The sequence below is a fragment of the Astyanax mexicanus genome, chromosome 20 (genome assembly GCF_023375975.1).
Source record: "Astyanax mexicanus isolate ESR-SI-001 chromosome 20, AstMex3_surface, whole genome shotgun sequence".
Lineage (NCBI taxonomy): Eukaryota > Metazoa > Chordata > Actinopteri > Characiformes > Acestrorhamphidae > Astyanax > Astyanax mexicanus.
Window position 1 is genome coordinate 27,537,949 of NC_064427.1, and position 23,224 is coordinate 27,561,172.

The window sequence follows — 23,224 nt, forward strand, 5'->3', positions numbered from 1 at the left end:
AAAAATCGTCATTGCGCCTTATAATGCAGTGCGCCTTGTGTATGGATTTTGCTTGTGTTTACTGACCTCGATTTTTATGTGGTACACGGCGCTCTGTTGTGCAGAATTCCTCACCCACGCCAGAAAAAGATCCCCCTCTTGGGCTAGCGCGCGGTTACTTTTGACTGCCGTACTGCCTCTCGGCTGTGGCTCAAGGTAGCTAGTTTCCACTGTAGCTCCGTGGCCAGAACAAGGTGCCGGTAAACTTTCCTTTCCACCCGTTCTGGGGTAATAGCACAAACCGTTTCTTTTTAGCGCCCACTTCTAAGTAAAGTTAACCTCTTAACACGCGCTGGCCCACCGGCGGGCCAGAAATATTTAATATTTCATAACTGGCTGTGTTTCTGAATAGTTATGAACAGTTACAGGTTCAATATAGACATCCAATATACCATTTTAAAGCTTAGAATCTCTGCTTTTGAGCTATTTAGCCTATTTAGCGGAATATCCTTTCAGAAAATAAACATTTAGGGCGAAATATGCCTTGGTTATGATTTTAATAATTCATAACTCTCATATTTGCGTTTATCGTTCGTCCATATTTCATCGAATGCGGTCATGTCATACACCATTCGAACCGTCTGGCTCTCCGGATTCCAGAACTGTGCTTTTACTGTAGGATGTATGTTTCATGAATTAGAGCTGCGTCAGAGCGCATGTTTCCAGTAATAAAAGGCTCTCCTTTTGTCCGGGGTTAACCTCCGGTCACTGCCGCCACCCCCCGAACACACACCCGCGCTCAGCCACAGGTCCTACCTTCAAAACGCGTCCAGACTAAAGAGAATCCATCAATCCAGTCTCCTGTAATCCACAGTTATATCCAAACAGCGCTGGAAATCACTTCATCCAGAAATGAAACTTATCCAATCTTTATCTCTGTTTTAAAACCGTTTTATTCACCGAATTCGGCACAACACGCTATTATAGTCAGAAGCCTCGCGGAGTAATGCGGTACTTGCTGTGCTTCAAGTAGTATTATGGTCTGTCGGAGCGTTGCGGCTACCGTTGTCAGGAGCCTCGCGGAGTAATACGTACTTGCTGTGCTTCAACATAATATTATGGTCTGTCGGAGCGTTGCGGCTACCGTTGTCAGGAGCCTCGCGGAGTAATACGTACTTGCTGTGCTTCAACATAATATTATGGTCTGTCGGAGCGTTGCGGCTACCGTTGTCAGGAGCGTCGTGGAGTAATACGTACTTGCTGTGCTTCAACATAATATTATGGTCTGTCGGAGCGTTGCGGCTACCGTTGTCAGGAGCCTCGCGGAGTAATACGTACTTGCTGTGCTTCAACATAATATTATGGTCTGTCGGAGCGTTGCGGCTACCGTTGTCAGGAGCGTCGCGGAGTAATACGTAAGTTACTTGCTGTGCTTGTTGATTTATTGCTCAGAGATGTTGTTATTTTTCACAGATATTGTGAAGGATTTATTGCTCAGAGTTATTGTTACTGATATAAATAAAGTTTCATTTAGTGCGCCTTATAATCCAGTGCGCCTTGTGTATGGACTAACACTAAAAATAGACCATTCACTCATCGTGCGCCTTATAATACGGTGCGCCTTATAGTCCGAAAAATACGGTAAATGAAAGTAATCAGGAAAAAGTATTATTTAAAGTGGTATATTTCATTATTTGTTTTATTATAGAGTCTTTGGCCCCTGCCTTCAAATATATTTCTCCTTCTGGCCCCCAACAAAAAAAAGTTTGGACACCCCTGATTTACAACATGTACATCTGCTCTGCGCGTCCCATTGAAAACACTGTGTTTGGAAATGAGTTCTGTGTTTAAGCAGCTTCACACTGCACAGATAGTTCTATTCTTTTGTGTTCTATAGGAATGAAGACAGAATTGTCCACCATTGTTGTGTCTGTGTCTGAATCTGTATAGTAAAGACCAGAGACGGAACCAGGCTCGCCTACTTATTAGTAGACCCACCCCTATACCTCAGACCAGACGTGTCTTAGACTTTCATTGAACTTCATTGAGTTTTCAGTGCTTAATCAAGGTAAATGTATTCCCCCCCAGATACCCAGTCTGTCCAGAAAGCGTAAAAGTACAGAACATGTTCCAAGTTCTACTGTAACTCCATACAGTGAACATTAAGTATTTGATGCAAGTTCTGCACATGACAAGCCAAGGTTGTCAATCACTCAATTCTGAAATGCAACCCTGGCAAAATAACTTTTTAAAAATTGACTTCTAAGGGAAAATAGAAAATGTGTCAGTATTAGCAGAGACTGTTAGACACTGTTTTGTCATTGAAATATATGGAAATGGTCAAAGCTTTACATTGTACTGCAGCCAGCCAGCACAAATAAAACTCCTTGGGCAAGAATCATAATACTGCATTCTCCTGCCGTGATTGAAATGTATGACACTCTGAATAAGATGTGAACTAAGATGTAAATGTATTTTTTTTTTCTTTTCTTATATTTTTTTTTGTAGTAAACACTAAATGCTACTGTTGAAATCATTCTCCCTGCCTCAGGCTCATCCGTTACCTGAGAGTGCTTTGAAAGGCTGTGTTTGGTATTAAAATCAGTGCCAGTAGACGTGCAGGCACGCAGACTGACGCTGCCTGTTTCCTAGCAATCCGTTCATGGCTCTTTTGATGTAAAATGCAGATTTGCAGTTGTGTGCAGAAATGCTAGTATTTGTCATTATTTTGCCTGAAGAGAAAAGGGCAGAGTTTAGTCTTGTTTTTTACTATTTAATAAAAATCTTAGAGTAAATTGCTTAAATACCAGTAAAAAAACTAATATTAAAAAAGAATGAGAGATTTTAAAAGCAATTAAAAGATTTGCAAGCATTTAAGTAGATGGAACTGTTTACCAGAGTATTTTTTCAATCAAAAACAGATGCCTGCATTATTTATTCTTCTTACTGTGTGTTAGGAAATAAATGAATCACAATAGTCTTTAAATAGATTTAGGATTTTTTTAATTGCTACATAACATTTATAAAAAAAAAAAAACATTTTATTATTTTCTTTTATTATTTTTTTTTGTGCCAAAATAGTAACAGACAGCACCATTTAGAGGTATCAAATATGCTAATTATAGTATATATACAGTTGTGGTCAAAAGTTTACATACACTTGTAAAAAAACATAATGTTATGGCTGTCTTGAGTTTTCAATAAGTTCTACAACTCTTATTTTTCTGTGATAGAGTGATCGGAACACATACATGTTTGTCACAAAAAACAGTCATAAAATTTGGTTCTTTCATAAATTTATTATGGGTCTGCTGAAAATGTCACCAAATCTGCTGGGTCAAAAATATACATACAGCAACATTAGTATTTGGTTACATGTCCCTTGGCCATTTTCACGGCAACTAGGCGCTTTTGGTAGCCATCCACAAGCTCCTGGCAAGCTTCAGGTCGAATGTTTGACCACTCTTCTTGACAGAATTGGTGCAGTTCAGCTAAATGTGATGGTTTTCTTGCATGAACCCGTTTCTTTAGCACTGTCCACATGTTCTCAATGGGGTTTAAGTCAGGACTTTGGGAAGGCCATTCTAAAACCTTTACCACTTTTGATGTGTGTTTTGGGTCATTGTCTTGTTGGAACACCCAACTGCGCCCAAGACCCAACCTTCGGGCTGATGGTTTTAAGTTTTCCTGCAGAATTTGGAGGTAATCCTCCTTCTTCATTATCCCATTTACTTTCTGCAAAGAACCAGTTCCACTGGCAGCAAAACATCCCCAGAGCATAATACTACCACCACCATGCTTGACAGTAGGCATGGTGTTCCTGGGATTAAAGGCCTCACCTTTTCTCCTCCAAACATATTGCTGGGTGTTGTGGCCAAACAGCTCAATTTTTTTTTCGTCTGACCAGAGAACTTTCCTCCAGAAGGTTTTATCTTTGTCCATGTGATCAGCAGCAAACTTCAGCCGAGTCTTAAGGTGCCTTTTCTGGAGCAAGGGCTTCTTTCTTGCACGGCAGCCTCTCAGTCCATGGCGATGTAAAACACGCTTGACTGTGGAGACTGACACCTGTGTTCCATCAGCTTCCAAATCCTTGCAGACCTGCTTCTTGGTGATTCTTGGTTGACTCTTGACCATCCTGACCAATCTCCTCTCGGCAGCATGTGATAGCTTGCGTTTTCTTCCTGATCGTGGCAGTGACACAACTGTTCCATGCACTTTATACTTGCGTATAATTGTCTGCACAGTTGCTCTTGGGACCTGTAGCTGCTTTGAAATGGCTCCAAGTGACTTCCCTGACTTGTTCAAGTCAATAATTCGCTTTTTCAGATCCACACTGAGTTCCTTTGACTTTCCCATTGTAGCTTTTGTAGCTGAGTCTAATCACTGGGTCAAATGAGCCCTATTTAAATGGGCTCATGAGAAGTCAACAGCTGTAGTCAATCAGAATCACTTACAAGAAGTGAAGAGGCCATGACATGAAGCTAATTTGATTGACACAACTCGCTACATCACCAAAATTGACAAATTTTGTTGCTGTATGTATATTTTTGACCCAGCAGATTTGGTGACATTTTCAGCAGACCCATAATAAATTTATGAAAGAACCAAATTTTATGACTGTTTTTTGTGACAAACATGTATGTGTTCCGATCACTCTATCACAGAAAAATAAGAGTTGTAGAACTTATTGAAAACTCAAGACAGCCATAACATTATGTTTTTTTACAAGTGTATGTAAACTTTTGACCACAACTGTATATATATATATATATATATATATTTTTTTTTTTTTTTTTTTTGCAATTATTGGTACATTTTTCATTCAAGTAAAAAATCAACATGTGAAAGCTAAATAAAACTTGTATAAAACTGATTAAAAAAAAAACACTAGTATAAAAAACATTAACCTTATGAGCAGCTTTTATGACGCAAGCTGCAGGAATAAACTGCTTGTATTTTTTTAAAGAAAAAATGCAAAATATTTATCTGTCAGATTTCAAATGTATATTATCATGTATAGAAAATCATATTGACAAGAAGTTTATTAATTACATTTATTAATAATAATAATAATAAATAACCTCCCAGCACTACTGTATGTTTTTTTTTTTTTGTTATACATATATATAAATATATTTTGTCCTTTTCTTCCTTTCCTCATTTCTGTTCTTATCAGCTCCAGAGCTGTGGTGTCGTGTGGCAGGCATTGCTAGGAAACAGGCAGTGTTCGTGCCTACGTCTGGACTTGGGGCTGATTTCAGTGCCAGCCGTAGCTTTGGGTGGCGGTGTCAGTCATTGGAACGTCGTGCCTGTTACATTAACGGAGGAGTAGCAATCATGCTAAATTAGTCTTAGTGGCTCATCAGCCGAGCAGGAAAAGTGAAGGATCGTTCTGAATTTTAATACCAAACGGACCTTGTGACTTTCTGCGGAGGCGGCCGGGTCGCAGTCTTGACTCGCACTTATCAGAACACGCCGCAGATTCACTTATTCTGTCAGTCATCTGCGTCTGTCCTCGGCACTGCCTTACTGGGTGCCTTTGAGGATTATGTGTCAAGTCTTTCAAATGTGTTATATCTAATCTTTTAGACTGTGACTCACGCTCTCTCTTCCGCTCTGTGTGGTATTGTGACCTTCTTCGCAGACTTAATACTAAAAGTTATTCAGTTAGAGGTTTGTTTATGTGTCTGTTTGATTGATTGATTGATTGATTGAAATTGTGTTGGAACAGGATGAATACAACCCTAGGTTCTATTACAGGATCATATAGCGCACAAGCAGCTATGCCATTTATTTCTTTAACTGTTAAGAATTTTTTTTCCTCCAAACTTTTCTTAAATTTGAGTCATTTTATAATAATCCAATTCCTACCCAGTAGCTAGCACTCTCCATTCTCACGTCACTTCCAGTGCTGAGGGCAGTAAAGGCTTGCACGTGGTTCCTTTGAATAACATTAAGGAATCTGCAATCCGTCCACTTGTGTTCTAGCACTAAGGCAACGTCACTAGAGAGCTGATTACGCTTGCAGGAGAACACTAACTGCCAGTTCTGTTTTGTCAGCTATTGGATATTTCAATGACCTTATACTGCATGGAGACAGTACAACATCTTTCAGAAGTGAAGTGAATCTGCAGGGTTTAGCACATCTACTGCCTGCTTCCAGTACAGTATTATATTCAAAGCAGTGATCTTCAGATTACGGTGGCAGCGCTTGAGACCCTTCTAATTGGTTATTACCCAGCCATCTAACGAACATTATTAGTTGATTTTAGACATGCTAGATGTCGAGTATTTGTACTCCGTCTCTGCCTGCAATCTCAAAAAATATATTTTCTGGTCTGGATCAGGTCAAAATATGCTTTAAACAGTTGCTTTCTTTTTTTTTTTTTTTTTTTTTACTTTCTTTCAACTTTATTACTTTAAAACTGAAACAAAAATGCTAGCCAGTGATTGGGGAGAAGGAGGGTCATCCCGCATACCACCCATTTAGATAGAGTGAGGTGAATTTTGCTTTCTGGGACTCAGTGATCTTTCAATGGTGCCCCCCTAAATTTGTATTAATTTTCAGAGTTTGCTGGTGTATATTTTTACCAACTGCTGCATTTGTATAAAATCAATGCTGGCAGATGAAAAACAACTAATAACATAAGTGTAATTTTGTCTCTGTTTAAATTAGGCAAACAAGGTGGTTTATATGCTGTTGGGGACAGTATCTGCTTTGTCTAAACATGTATTTAATTTGTTTGTGTTGTGGATTGAAAATTAGAATGATAAATATGCTGCTGCTCAGAGGATGTGGAGTAAGCACAGTTTGAGTTATAGCGCTGAGATAAACTACCAAAGAAAAAAGTCTCCCCACAGAACAAGCACTGATTTCATGATTGCACTAAAAAAAATATGGTAGCCTGTTTGAATACAGATGGCTCAGTGATGGCTAGGGTAAACACTTCATTATTAGAGTGATTGCAGTATTTTTTGGAATTTTAGATTTTTTTTCATGTAAACATTTACATATATTATATTTTTTCCATTTCTTGCTCTTTCTGCAGTGCTTTTGAAGCTACAGAGACTGGCTTTCTCTGAGGCGTGTAGCTTCAGCAATAGCACAGCCTGTGAAGTCCATCAAAGCTGCAGGCTTTTGAGCACGGCTGAACTTTTCCTGAGAGGAGTTCCAGGCCCGCAATGAGAAATGATAAATGATAACCTTGACATCACACCTGACAGATTGACTCCCAACGCCGAGTCAATACTGTTTGCCATTCTCTGCACATCTGTTAGCGCGACCAGCCACAGCAGCAGCAGCAGTGAATTCATATTAACCCAGCCTCCACTGCTCCACGCTGGCCTAGTTTACAGTTCTCAGCACAGCCACAAGCGCTCTGAACACCTCCCACTCAATTATTTACCCTGGCCTGTGCCATGTGTTAGAATAGCTGGAAAGTTATATCATTCAGTGACATCAGCTCAGCTTTAGACTGCCATGTGGACATGTGGACTTATTATTAACCCATTGAGGCCTGGGTTTATTATTTAGTTAATAAATCTGATGCAGAAACTATTTGATTAACCATTTAGTTCAGTGAATCTTGTGCCGTCTTACAGGGTTACACTTTGGGGTCTTTGAAACTGATGTGAATTGTCTATTTTCTGGTTTATTTTCATACAAAAGGCCGAGCCAGATTATGAGGCGCATTTAGTAAGGACAATAGTAAGAAACAAGTGGGTTTCCATTTTTTCCTTCTAATGGTAAAACTGGGAAAAGCGCCTAAGTAAACTGTAATTCAAAAAATAAAATAAATGTTATTTAAAGGAGATGAGTTCTGAATGTTAATCTACACAGATTTCTCTCCTGAAAACTGTTTATTTGGGTGGGTAAAGCTCTTCTGTAAGCATAGATTGCACTGTAGTGACACGAATATGTCATATAGTCAGTACCGCCCACAGTAGACAGGGCAGTGGATGGTAGAGATCGTGACCAATGGCATCTGACTAGAAGTGAACAAACAAACGACTCTGGCATCACATGCATATCCTGAGGGTCAGTGCAGCATTCTTTAACTTCCATGGGCTTCAAATGGTCATGGAACACGATACAAGTCCCATGCCTAATGATTTTTGACATATATATAAGATCGGTTGTATTGCCAGCATTCTATTAAAACACTGTTCTACAGTAAAATACCTTTGTAATACTTGAACATCTTTTCAGCAAAGAAAAATACACAAACGTTTGTTATCTAAATGAGTAATTGAATGAGTGCATTTTGAGCGATTATTAACACAGTTGGAATAATTACAGCTGTGATGTGCTCATTAGTATTTGATGGATTATCACTGTTTTTATAGATTATGTATGTTCACTTTGTCTGAATGCTTTAATATAATTGTATTGGCTCTCTGTTATTTTCCAACAGTTTTGCTTCTGAGCAAGAAATCATCCAGAAAAAAAATATATTGGATGACAAATTGAGGCCTTTTGTCGACTCTTCCCATCCTAACTGATAATAGATGAAGTCACACCCTGATTAACTTGCTAATCTAATCGCCTCCCTGCCTACAGGCAAGGCAGCACATTCCTGCTATTCCAATCACTCATACTGCTTAGAAAGGTAGAAAGGAGGTTATTTTACTGATCCTCTTTTTCTATGTTTTTTACTCCAGTGTTTATACTGTCTGCTTCCATTTTTTTTCATTTTATTTGAGTTTTTTTTTGGTCTGCTTTGCTTCTGCTGCTGTTGTTTTTCTCTTTCGTGCTGTGGTGGGCTGGGTGGGGAGTTAGTCAGACTCATGAGTGCTGCAAAGACGTCTGAAAGTCAGGGTTGTTCTGTGAGGTGTGTCTGATTGAAGAAGGATTAGCTTATAGTGGTGAGATCCTATCACAGCATCTCAGTGGTATTTCTGAATGAATTAGCTGGTGTGTGTTTTTGAAATATAGTTTTAGAACAGCTGGTACTGTTCTGGAAGGATATATGGCTACATTACCCTGATCTGATTGCATTATTTTTTTAATGTGACCTATTTCCAGAATACTTCTGAACATTTCACGCTCCTCAACTAATGCATACAGTTTTGGAAAAAATTAAGAGACCAGTTCAGTTTCTGAATCAGTTACTCTGATTTTGCTATTTATAGGTATATATTTTAGGAAAATGAACAGTGTTGTTTTTTTCTATAAACTACAGACAACATTTCTCCCAAATCTCAAATAAAAATAGTTTCAGAAACTAATATTTGGTGGAATAACCCTGGTTTTTAATCACAGTTTTCATGCATCTTGACATGTTCTCCTCCACCAGTCTTACACACTGATTTTGGATAACTTTGTCTTAACTTCTGGTGCAAAAGATCAATCAGTTCAGCTTGGTTTGATGGCTTGTGATCATCCATCTTTCTCTTGATTATTTTTCAGAGGTTTTCGATTTGGTAAAATCAAAGAAACTCATCATAGTGCTCTCTTATTTTTTTTCCAGAGCTGTATGTGCAAAAGAGCAGTGCTTCACACGAAGTTTCAGTTTAAATCTTCACCATTATCATTGATCCCTTTTTCACTGCTGGGCTAAATGGTTCCTAAGGTCATTCTGTACTGTTTCACACTATTGAACAGCAGATTTGTTAAATCGGTTATGTGTTTTCACATTTTTATTTACTGTTACCTACTTAGAACTAGGAAGTGCACAGTGCTTCAACAGGAGTGGGATGTATCTGGCCTGTTTCCCCACATGCTATCTTGCGAAACAGGAAGCTTACTATCTTTATTTTTTTATACAACTTTCAGCCTTGTCTCATAGTACTTCTAGTCTTGTCCAACATTGCTACTGCTGTTTTAGCACATCAGGGACTGTGTTTGTGTTTGTTCCAAATCGCTAAAGGAATGTTTATCAGCCCGGCGAGCCAATAGACTGATCCCTCAGTCTTTAAACCCTCCCACTGAACAGTTCTGTGGTCCCAGGTATGGTTTATTCAACCTACTGCAACACAAATTATAAAGTATTTAGGACACTTTTTACCTGCTGTGTAAAAGTAGCCCAAGTGTGTGTTTGTGCAAAATTTGGATTCAAACCCAACCAGCATTTTAGTTAGCTGATTATGTGATTAAAAATGACCAAATAAGGAATATAAATCTCTTACAAATCATTGAATTCTACATTTATTGCTCTGTTCCATTCATCCACAGGATGAGTACAAACCTGAGAAGGCCCTGTCCGAGGAGGACCTGAAGAACGCCATCAGCACGCACCACGCCCTGGCTATCCAAGCTGTAGACTACGAGAAAAAGCCCAATGTGCTGAAGCTGAAGACTGCCGACTGGAGAGTCTTCCTCTTCCAAGCACAGTAAGACGTCCCGCCGTCCAGGAAACGCACAATTTATTTCAGACAGGAGCCATCATACACCGCCCCAGAGACTAAGAGAAGAATAAGGGGCCTTCCAGCCAAAATCTAATTTCATGCTTGGGTTCAAGCATAGTGAAAACACATTCATCGTTACTCTTAGTCTATGCAGGACAGTTTATTTTTTCTTCTTATAACTTGAGCCAGTATTCATAGAAAACCAAATACAGTCCCCTTATCAAGAAGAAAGATTGGGGCACTCCACAGAGAGCATTTTTTAATGCGTTAATTAGAGGAGCACAGTGCATGACATCCTGGTAAAATATTGCGGCACCTTAATTGGGTCATTGTAGAGCATTGTCAATTCCTGCAGTTTTCCTCTGTTAATGTGTACTCGTCCTTGCACAGCCGACACCAGCAAATGACAGAGTATGATGCAGTGTAAGAGTCTGGTAAATAAATATTTTTTAAGGAACGTTTTTCCTGCTCTGTACTGTAAGACGGAAAGCTATTTCCAGCATCGGAATCTTAATCCACTTAATGGACAGAGGAAGCTTTTTAACTTCTGCACTTTGCGTACCAAGTGCTGACTGTCGTCAAAAGCACATCTGTTTTCCCTGCAGGAGCCCCGAGGAGATGGACTCGTGGATCAGAATAATCAACTCGGTGGCGGCCATGTTCTCAGCACCCTCCTTCCCTGCTGCCATCGGCTCACAGAAGAAATTCAGCCGCCCGCTGCTGCCTGCCACCACCACCAGGATGTCTCAGGTGAAATACGAATATGTGTGTAGTAAAGGGCTGTGTATAGGCAAGAACTCTGCGTTACGATACATAACACGATACAAGGGTTATGAATTAATATATCACAATATATTGCAATTATTGCCATTTTTATTCAATTATGACCGTTCATTACAGAACACAACACTGCTTTCTAGTGGTTAGAGTTTAAAAGTAATACAAAATCAAGCCCTGTCTGCAACCAGTCATAACATCTAAATAAATAAATATAATTACATATCGATACTGTGACCCTTTACAATAATTATCAATTTATTGTACCTGGAGAGCAGTTTAATGAAAGTAATCCAATAGGTCGACAGCTTTTTAAATTTATTTAGAATATTTAAAAATATATACAGCTCTAGAAAAAAAATAAGAGACCACTTAAATGTATTTGATTTTATCAAATTGAAAACCTCTAGAATATAATTCAGAGGAAGAGGGATGATCACAAGCCATCAAACCAAGCTGAACTGCATGATTTTTTGCACCAGGAGTGACATACATTTTTTCAAAAGCAGTGGGTAAGACTGGTGGAGGAGAACATGCCAAGATGCATTAAAACTGTAATTAAAAACCAGGGTTATTCCAACAAATAACAAAACTTCATGAATATGAACTTGTTTTCTTTGCATTATTTGAGGTCTGAAAGCTCTGCATCTTTTTTTTTATTTCAGCCATTTCTCATTTTCTGTCAAGACAGTATTTTATTTGGAATTTGGTAGAAATGTTTTCCATAGTTTATATAATAAAACAACAATGTTCATTTTACTCAAAGTTATACCTATAAATAGCAAAATCAGAGAAAATGATTTAGAAATTGAAGTTTTTTCCAGAGTTGTATATTCCAATTCCAGTGTCTGAACATTATTAATTACCACATAATGTGTTTCTCTTTAATAGTGTGTAACTGCACTATAATGCAATTATTTTGTTATTGTATCAGTGGCAAAAATCTGTCCTAAAATTACAATAATATTGTAGCTAGGGCTAGCTATAGCTCAGCATGATGTTAAAGCTTTGCTACAGGCTAGTTCTGAGCGCGCGAGAGAAGAGCGTTGAACATATCACTGGGGCTCTTGATGAAACAGCTCTAAAGTAATCAATTACTGCCTCTTACTTACCTACTTACTTTCTCACCTGTTTAGCTCTTCTCTTGATTATGTTTAATAAGTGATTACACTAGGGCACTTCTTGACCTTTTAGTGTTGTAGTTCCAGACGTAAACCAGTGCAGGTAATTAACTTTAACCTTTAGAATAGTGATTGTAAACACTAGTCTACACTTATTGCAGTAATTAACAAAAAAAAAAACAAGGGCTCCTGAGTGGCACATCTGTCATCTGCTTGGAGCCCCCGGGGGCTTATTGTTTAGCTTGATGTTAGTCAGCATCTGTTATTCGAGATAACAGAATTAGTGTTCTCCTCCAACCGTGTTAAGCTGACAAAAAAAAAAGACAGAATACCAGTTTGTGCTGTTTTGCCATCAGCAGACGGAGTCAGAGAGAGCACAATTGGCAGTGCTATCTCCAGGTGGGTAGGTGGTCATTTTGCCATCATCACTCCCTTTAGCATTGCTGGTCGACACAGGCATCTGTTGGCTGATGTATCAGATATGGGCAATCAGCAATTTCCTCCAAGTGTATTGACTGCCTAGTGATGATGCATTGGTGGCAGTTTACAAAAAAGGAGAGTTAGCTTATTGTTATTATACTGGCAATAAATATTTACTTACCTCCCTCCCTACTTTCTTCACTTCCTACCTACATACCTAGCTACCTCCCCACCTACCCCTCTAATTACTCCCCTACCTGCCCCCACCTACATCCCTACTAGTTACCTACAAACCTACCCCCACCTACCTACCTCTTTCTCCCTACCTACATAGCGCCCTCACTACCTACCCCCTATTTTACCCCCTTACCTACCCCCCACCTCCCTACCTACATACCCCCCTCACTACCTACCCCCCTACTCATCCCCTTACCTACCACCCACCTACCTACCTACATACCTCCCTCACTACCTACCCCACTTCTTACGCTCTTACCTATCCCCCGCCTACCTAACTCCCTCCTTACATACCTCCCTTCCAACCTACCCCCCTACTTACCCCCCTACCCACCCCCACTACCTCCATACCTTCTACCTACCTACATGCCCCCTTTCTTACCCCCTACCTACCCACATATCTCCCTTCCTATATACCCCCTACTTACCCCCCACCTACCTCCCTACTTATCTACCTACCTACCTACCTCCCACCTAACTCCCTACTTACATTTCTCCCTTCCTACTTGTCCACTACTTACCCCCACCCACATACCTATCTACCCCCCTTCTTACCTCACACCGACCTTTCTACCTACATATCTCCCTTCCTATCTACCTTCCTACCTACCTACACACCCCCCCTTCTTACCCCCTGCCTACACCCTCATACCTCTCTCCCTACTTACTTACCTACCGGCATTCTTCCTTCTAATCTAGTTAAATTTGATCTGTTCGTTCATCACAGATCACACAATGTGATCATCATTGAAAAGTATTCACTGATAACACTACAAATCTGATTATTAGTATTATAAAATATGTTCTGTGCTTGTCAGGTGAGTAATTTGTCAGTGTGGATTTGAAGCTTATCAGAGTTGTTATATTTTTGCAGGAGGAGCAGCTCAAGTCACACGAGGCCAAGCTAAAGCACATCTCCACAGAGTTAGCTGAGCACAGGTCCTACCCTCCAGATAAGAAGGTCAAAGCCAAGGAGGTTGATGAGTACCGTCTGAAAGAGCACTACCTGGAGTTTGAGGTAAGAGCATTACCCTCTTAAAGAAGACCATCAGTTCAGATGTGCTTCTGCAGGTCATTCCATTACTGGATCAGTTGTTTTTGTGTTTAGCTGCTTATTGCAGTACATGCTGACGCAGAGTCTTGCAGTCATTATCTGTGATATGTTTTCACTGAGAGGGCCAGGCCAGAGCTTGCCTAGATTTTATGGAAATAGGCTTGTTTGTGTATTCTGATTGGCTGGTTCTCTGCTCAACCATTCCTGTCACGTTTACTTGGCTTCAGTGAGTGCCTAGGTCAAGGAAGAAGATTAACATTATATTTTATTTGCAGTTCTAGGGTTTGTTTATACATTGTCTAATATTCATACATTTATAATGCTTTGATTAACCCCTTAACAGGCAGGCAGTTTCATCAATTTCTAACTGTCTAAAAATAATGAATAAAAATCCTAAAATTGCCACTTTCCTGAACTTACTGAAAAATATTTCTTGTCCTCCAAATCTTTCGTTTTATTATGATTGTCTGTTTTTTCTGTCTATTTTCACATTTAAAAAGTTGGGGTCGATTCCTGTTACTGATCTGAAATTATTGAGTGGTGAAGAAAGTGGACAGGCAGCTTCTTTAATTGTCCTGTAGGAGTTTCCAAAGCAAAATGTCTCTAAATAGCATGATATCATTTTTGGGTTGTTGTTTTTTTTTTGCGTATCGCCCAGATCTAGTTTAAAGGCATTTTTGTGACGCACAGTATTTAGTGTAGTTTGTTTGTTCAATTGTTTTGCTCATTGTTGAGCATATTAAGAAAAAAGGAAACCTACTACTAGAATGATGTTATATTTATTGTCAGCAGTGTTAAGAAGGAACAGAAAAGTCCAATTCATTCTGGTGTACTGTGGCATGCTCAAAAATGACATGCTCAAAAATGCAAATGGTGACTATTTTCTTGTAATAATTATACTGCATCATCATATTGCCCACCCCTACATCTTCCACACTTCATCGGGAATAAATGAAAGGTCATTTGGACCCACTCAACTTCAGTTTTCTGTAATTAATGACATATTTTGACCTAATTAGCGATTTGCGAAGGCAAATTAATTAATTAATTAATTAATTCTGTGAAGTGAGATGCATTATGCATCTTGTCTGACATAACTGCTCAACCTTGCTGAAAATCAATCAGAACACTACAGAAACAGGGCCGACAGATTGTAAAACGAGGCAATTGGCAAATGCTTAGCAGGCTTTTTTGTTGTCTCATTGGCTTGTATTGTTCACTGTAGTTGGAGCTTCATATTATTTTATAATTGTGGAATAAATCACATTTAAAACACATTAAACACTACATGTTTCCTTCATTCATTCAATTGTTGCTGTTTTGTTGGTTGGAAAAATCACAGCTATATTGATAAAAAATAGTCAATGGAACCTTAATTTTTTTGTCATTTAACCCTAGCTGCTATCCTATTGAATCTCTTTATATCCAAAACTACACATATTTCAGATCTATAAAATATTTTCCTTTCTTATCTATGTGACTTCTTGCCTGACTATCTTTACAATTGACTTGAGGAGTTTTCAGGAAGCACTGTCTGTTAGATACATTACTGCGCTCCCCCGCACAGCACACAGCACTGTCTCGTGCGCTTCTCCTCCACCTGCTGCAAATGAGAATCTGTATGTGAAAGTCATTTCAGTCCATAGACTCGATGCATCTCTGGCGCACAAGCTGTGTTGCTCGTGGGCAGCTGGGCACTGCACAAGCTGAGCTGAAGGTTTGCAATCCATGGAGTTCTGCCAGGAGGAGCTGCTATCTGCTCTGTGCCTTCAGACTGAATTTTCGTTTGATTTTTTGTTTGTTCTCAAAGGTCCTGAGAAGATTTTCTCCTTGATAAGAATGTGTGTTTTTCAGAGGATAAGAGGAGACTGTGTTATGTTTTGAGGACAGTCTTATTCCATTTGCTGAAACAACCTGCAGTAAATGAGGGTGATGGGTAGAGAGAGGTACAAAGGGAAACATTTATAGATCCTTTTAGGTTCTGATACTTTCACATGGTACTGTACTTTGCAGAGGTTTTACACTAAAAATAGATTTTAAAACCATTTATGTCATCTGTAAATGTTTTTTGTTCCTGTAAAATCTCAGATCACATTACAGAACAGATGCAAGTGAGTGGTTAGAATCCCGTTTATGCAGCTTGTCTTCAGCTGCCGGAGTCCTGAGAGAGCACAATTGGCCTTGCTCTCTCCGAGTGGGTAGATGGCGCTCTCTACACACACACATTTCTCTCTAGGAGCAGATTTGCTGCGCTTTCCTCCGATCATATGTTGGCTACTGGGTAATGCTACATCCACAACAGTTGGAAAAGAGGCGGTGGCTGACTTCACATGTATTGGAGGAGGCAGGTGCTAGTCTTCACTCTCCTGGTACTGGGGCATTACTAGTGATAGGGGGACTACAGCTGAGTGGGTGGGATAATCGATATAGCTAAACTAGGGGTGAAAAGCAGAAGACAAATAAGAAAAATAATAATTCATTTGTAAAGAACAGATAAACTAGTAATAAACAAGTAAACATAAATACTAAAATACTTAAAAAAAAAAAAAGGACTTGTGAGCTAGTTTGGAGAACAAATGTTAAGTTCAATATTTCTCCTGGATATCTAACCTGATTAAACACCATTAATCACAGATTTACCACACCAGGATGGGAAATATAAATAATACTAGACAAAAGCTATGCAAGAATTTCAGAAATAAGCAGTATAAAAAATGGTTTTATTTTATTTTATTTTTTTTTTTGCTTTAAAACAGCAGAATATGTACTTTTGCCAAACTATAGCACACAACCTTTTATTAAGATAAGAAGAGATTATTTTATTCACATTGTTATAGCAGCAAAGGTACAGCAAAGAACTCAAAAGGTATAGGCATTATAGGCATATAAACAATATAAATAATAAAGTATCAAAAAAGTTAGAGTATTTATTAATATATAGTTACTGTTATTTCTATACAAACACCATGGTAATTATGATGTTTAGTATTGTAAAATTGAAATCATTCTGATGGGAAAAGCATCATTTGGGTCACTGATATTATAGCAGGAAAACTTGTTCCTATCCCACCGTTTGATCTTATAGAACAGTTTAAGCGTTGCACAGACTGTACAGTATGAAGATAAGATAAATCAGTCATCACAGAGATCATTCTTCTTTTCAGGAAAAGTATCGGAAGTATGGATCTCGTTATCTTATGTAATCTGCCTTCTCTGATTATATGGTTCTGTTTCCAACTGGTTTCATGTTCATGCTCTGCCTCTGCTGTAATAATGATTATACTGTTATCTCAGAGATCCGTGGTGTCACTTCACCACAGAGCTAGCTGGCAGATCTAATCTGTTCATGAATGCTCTCAACACTGACTGAGCTCCAGGGATGATTATGTTCACAACAATGTTCTGAAATGAAAGAGTTTTACTGCACACCGCAAACTCCCCCAGCTTTATTTTACAGGCGTACTCCCTGTCCTGGATTTAACAATGAAAATCCTTTTGTAAAGTGAGATTCTGGTGGATCTGGATTGATTTAAGATGCAACTGGGTAATTTATCAGACTGTAGTAGACTGTAGTAACCATTATTTCAATATGATTGTGTATGGTGTCTATAATAAATGAGTATTAATATATTTTAGCCCCTAAAGTGGCTACTGTCCACAGTTATACTGTCTACTATTATAGCTCTGGAAAAAAATAAGAGACCACTTAAAAACTATGCGTTTCTTCGGTTTTACCCAATTAAAAACCTCTGGAATACAGTCAAGATGAAAATGGATGATCACAAGCCATTAACCCAAGCTGAACTACTTGATTTTCTGCACCAGGAGTGCAGGCATAAAGTTATCCAAAAGCAGTTTGTAAGACTGGTGGAGGAGAACATACCAAGACGCATGAAAACTGTGATTAAAAACCAGGGTTATTCCACCAAATATTGATTTCTGAACTCTTAAAACTTCATAAATTTGAACTTGTTTTCTTTGCATTATTTGAGGTCTTGAAAGCTTTGAATCTTTTTTTTCCACACACAGTTCTAATTTTCTGCACATAAATGCTCTAAATGACCATTTTTTATTTGGAATTTGGGAGAAATGTTGACCGTAGTTTATAGAATAAAACAATGTTCATTTTACTCAAACATATAACTATAAATAGCAAAATCAGGAAAACTGATTCAGAAACTGCAGTGGTCTCTTAATTATTTCCAGAGCTGTATATGGTGGTATACTGTTAAAACTGTGCTGTTGCTGTGTTCTGTTAAAGTGCTGGATTAGCATAATCAGTGCTGCATCTTGTATACAGCAAAGCAATATATGGATTAAGTAATCCATTGATTAAAATGACAGTCTCTGGCAGTTTTAGAGTGAGTGATTTTAGCAGGCTCTCTCTCTCTTTTAGCTTACCATCCTTGTTTCGTTCTAATTGTGTGTCTTTGGTTCAACAAAGTGTGAATTAACAGATGAAGGACCTTAGCTTGATTTAGAGTGTCAGTGTGTCCTTGCTATCATAATGACAGGAAAAGTACAGTGTGCATGTCTCAAAATGAGCAAAATGCGTGTACTTATTTTCTTAATAAATCATGGTTTTGTTTGTCCGAAACATGAATAAACCAAGCTTGTCAGCTGCCATTCCCTTTAAGAGCCAGGTACGCTCTGACTTTGGCGCAGTGCTTCTTTAGTTACCTACACATTCATGCTTGTGAAGATGCCCAAGCAGATCATTTACCGGAACAGCAATGTTATTTTATTGTTTATTTGTTCATTGGTGATGTAAAAGTTGGGTTTGTGCACTGCTGTGTGTCTTTGTGTGTGAATGTGCCTAACAAGCGGGGGTGTACACGCTTTGCCTGCATTGCCAATATACCAGTTGACATCTAATGATTGACTGGTGTTAGGGTTTAAATCAGTCAGTGGTGCACCTGTGTTTTCAGTGGGCAAGATAGCAATACACCAGACATTTACCTGAACACACCTCACTTTTAGATCATCACACCAATCTATGTAGATATATTCGTAAGCACTTGCAACACAAGGGCAAATTGTGAAATAGACTGTTCCCGGGGTGTAAGATAGCAGTGAGCATCGCGACATGCCTTGCACAGAATGTAAGATAGTTTGTCTAGAAACCAGAAAACAGCTGTTGCAGCCTGAAAAACTCCAGGGAAAACCTACTCTCACTATCCAGACAGCATTAGTTTCTCAGGGGTCCTGGGGTAATTTTCCCTTTTATGGGGCGTCCTCTGTGATTTAATTCCCGTCCGGTTTTACAGGCTGAATTACCTACTGTTTTTCGCTGAACTCTGTGGTCCTCTGGTAATTTTATTCCCGTCCGGATGCACATCTGAGTTTTGCCACCTCGCATGTATTAAAATAACTATTTGTCCGCTGCCACGCACCGTAATTACACTTTGGGCATGCGTTTCCATAGAGATCCACATAAACACAACAGTTGGTGGAAATGGAGGAGCTACTGAAAGCGATGTCATGTGACTGAGAAAGCTAAAAACTCACTGGTCCTTCTGTTTTTTTAATTGCAGTCCGAATGCAAGAGTTTTATCACTGATAGAAGTGTGAAATATTTTTCACAGACGTCCATGTAAGAAACTAATCCCGTCCGGATACACTGTAAACCCAGAAGTTGTTTGAACTCAAATGATTTAAGTCTGTTTTACATAAAATTGGATATTTCTAAACAATACTCAACTATTTTGAGTTAGTTAAATTGAATTTGTGAGCACATATACTGTACTATTCAAAATGATATTTTTGAGTGGAACCAACTTATAATAACTGAGTTTAGTCTGTTTTGCCATTAACAGCTTCTTTTCCATTGGCTTCTGTCACAATCTATTTGCAAAATGGGTGTGTCCAACAGTTTCTGACAGACACTCACCATCAGTGTGTAGTGATTCCCCCTGGGCTACCTTACAAATAAATCAACTTCCCCTTTAGTTGTAATAACTTGATGTTTTAAGTTATGCTAACTTAAGTTTTCATTATCCATTACTTAACTTTTTTAAGGCAACCGGTTTCCTCAAATTTTTAAGTAAATTCAACTTATCCGGGCTCGCAGTGTAGGGCTTTACTCTGTTTTTCGAATAAATATACAGTATTTGTATGGATGCAGGGATGATTAAAGAAGTGAATTGATGCCATTAATTTGAATATTGTCTCCTTTCCCTTTCAGAAATACCACTGCTTTAAATTTAAAATAATATATCCTAAGGACTGCTGCTTTAAAAGAAACTTTTTCTCTAAGGCTTTAAAAGCTCCAGGACTTTGAGGCCTTCCACCCCGTCGTTTTCTTCGACAAGCTCGCGAGTAATTTGTCAAATGGAAAAATGTGATACCGTGACGTGGAGCATCATTTATAAGCTTAATTTTTGGTGTCATATTGAGCAGTGCCTGACATGGAATGATGAGCTGTTTGAAATGGCAGATGGCAGGTGTGCTCGCTGAAGTAATGAAATGATTTGCAGCGGAGCCACGACACTTCCAGACAGCTGCGAGGTTAGCCAAGAGACCCAGTAGACCAGCATGCAAATCTGAATCAGAATTCAGCACTTTAAAATTAACCGGTGTCAAAATGGCATATTATGCTAATATGAAGCCATTTCTTTGAAGCGCAACATGGACAGTAAAGTAACACTGTTTTCCAGTGTTGAAGTGCTTGGTGTAAATATCCGGAGAAATCAAAGTGTGAAGTACTTCTGCTGGGGTGGAACATGGTCATACAGAACAAGTATAGACGAACCCACCATTTCTATACAAAAATATAACATTTCTCAATTATGTGTTTAATGATATGTCAGAATGTATTAACGTCATATTGACTTGCGTAGCCTTGCCATGAGCACATTGGCCAGTGTTTAACTTATACTGTACGGGTGTGGCTGTCCCTAAGCTTCCCCCTCCATGATCAGTTTACCTGCTGCTGGGTGTTAATTGATTATAAGAAATTAATCAGTTTTATCACAGTAGAATTCACAATAGAAACATTATTTTTTCGTAAGAAAAAAAAAAGAAAAAACTTTTTTTTAAAGAAAAAATGCTTTTATAATGGGAATTTAAATGTGAATAAAATAATCAGTGTTAGAAACACTTAAGATTTGTATTGTTGGTGCCAGTCTCTTGAAAAAAACAATATTCTAAATCATAGACAAGATTGTGATTACATTTTTTGTTAACTGTTGGTAATAAACTGTATTTTTAAGAAGGGAACCATAACAGTGGAGTAGTGTGATTTTACACCTGACAGGCAAGATCCTTTTTTTTTTACTGTACTATAATATCTGAGGGTAGATTAGCTGTATTATAATATCTCAGGGTAGTTTTGACTCTTTTTAAGATAGAATATTGTAATGTGCTACAGTTACTGCATTTAACTGAGAGTTTTAATGAAGAAAATAAATGCTAGTGTAGCTCCATATTCCACACTCAACAGCTTAAAAAGAAGAAATGTGCCATCAGCTCTGTGCATGTTTGTGTGCATAACCCCACCAGTGAGGGAAAGAAAGAGAGAGAGCGTATAGATTTCAGCATAAATAAAAAAGTAATCTGCTTTCTAAACTTAACAGTGAGTGTTGCTTTGTTATGTGGTTAAAGTTTCTAGATTAACTGCATGCATTAACGTGTTAAATGCTGACAGACCTACTTTTGGCGTATGATCTCTAGAAACACTTCTGTAATAATATGGAAATGTGCTGTTCCAGCTTCGCCCAAATTGCCCTAGTCGTGTCGTCTCCTACCTGAACTCATCCTGGCAGCGTTCCCAGTGTTTTAGAGCCGCACTTCACACAGCTCTTGACTGGGCATGAATGGAGTGATCTTGCTGGTGGTGATGCTTCAAACCCGGTGGAGGATAGGTCCCTCAGATCTCCACAGCAGTAGTGTCAAACTGTTTGGAACAAAGCCCCGCAAACCGAATTACAATCGGCCCGACTAATCAATCCATTCTCTCTCTCTCTCTCTTCTTTCCCGCTCTCTTTCTCTCTCTCTCTTCTTTCCCGCTCTAACTAACTCGCCCCACATCAAACGCGGCAGCAGAAGGGCTTTCCACGCTAACTTGGCTGCACAACTTCCATGCGTTTATTAACTCAGTGCCGCACAGGCCGAAATAAACCCTTCTCTGCAGTTTGGTGAAACTGATTGATTCTCTCGGACCCCCTTTTGGCCCATTGGAGAGAGATCAATAGGCCTGTCTGTGTGTCTTACAGTTGAGTGATTAAAGGCTACCCTGTCCGGTGAGCTTTAATCAATGGTTCAAAGCCACATTAGCCTGCATAGCTGCACCTTTACTGCCTTCACACGCCAGCCTGTGTGAACCCTTTGTTAAGCTCGCTATTGTGTAGTGTTCCGAGTGTCCTAATTCCCATAATTCTCTTATTGTGGTGAAAATATCTTTATTTCACTTCAGTTTTTAGCTTCACTTTTACTTTTCGTGGCTTTATAGCGTGTTCTCTAGATTCAAGAGTCACTGTGAAGTGTCTTGTTTGGTTGTGCATCAGAAATGCAGTAGTGTACAGCTTGTTAATTTTGCTATCATTTTAAGAAGCACAGTCAAATCAAACTATTATTTTAATAATTAAAAAAGCATGTGATCATTGACATCCTTTAACATCTTAACCAGACAATGCACAATTGAATATTTTTAATTTGGTATTTTTACTTTGGTATTTTAATTTTAAAAAGATTTGTGTTTTAACTATTTTGAAATATATACTTTTATAAAACAATCAGATGTCACTTTGAGATGCCATATTGTAGCAATCTTTAGAAAAGCTGTCAATTGAATGTTGATGTCTGCCTAGGTTGTTTTCAGGCAGTGGCACATCTGTGTTTTCCATTGCCAAGATAGCAGTACGCCAGAAATTTACCTTAACACACCTCCCTTCCCAGATCATCACGCCCATCAGCGAAGATACAGCTCTGGAAAAAAAGAGACCACTTAAAAATTAAGAGTTTTTCATAATTTAATATATAAGACACAGGATGATGGATGATCACAAGCCATCAAACGAGGCTGAACTGCTTGAATTTTTGCACCAGGAGTAAAGGCATAAAGTTATCCAAAAGCAGTGTGTAAGACTGGTGGAGAAAAACATGCCAAGATGCATGAAAACTGTGATTAAAAAACAGGGTTATTCCACCAAATCTTGATTTCTAAACTATTTCTGTTGCAATATTTGAGGTCTGAAAGCTCTGCATCTTTTTTGCATATTTCAGCCAATATCTTATTTTCTGCAAATAAATGCTCTAAATGGCAATAGTTTTATTAGGAATTTGGGAGAAA

The 23,224-nt window shown here is 38.7% G+C and overlaps 1 protein-coding gene across 4 annotated transcripts in view; it reads left to right on the forward strand.

Moving 5' to 3' along the window:
* The window catches only part of psd3l (pleckstrin and Sec7 domain containing 3, like), a 194,619-nt gene that overhangs the window by 164,853 nt on the left and 6,542 nt on the right, over positions 1-23,224 (forward strand). For all 4 annotated transcript variants that reach the window (XM_022681270.2, XM_022681271.2, XM_022681272.2 and 1 more), the window contains 3 exons: positions 10,154-10,311; positions 10,932-11,076; positions 13,756-13,899. In XM_022681270.2, the coding sequence (XP_022536991.2) occupies positions 10,154-10,311; positions 10,932-11,076; positions 13,756-13,899 (447 nt within the window). The remainder of the gene's footprint in view (positions 1-10,153; positions 10,312-10,931; positions 11,077-13,755; positions 13,900-23,224) is intronic.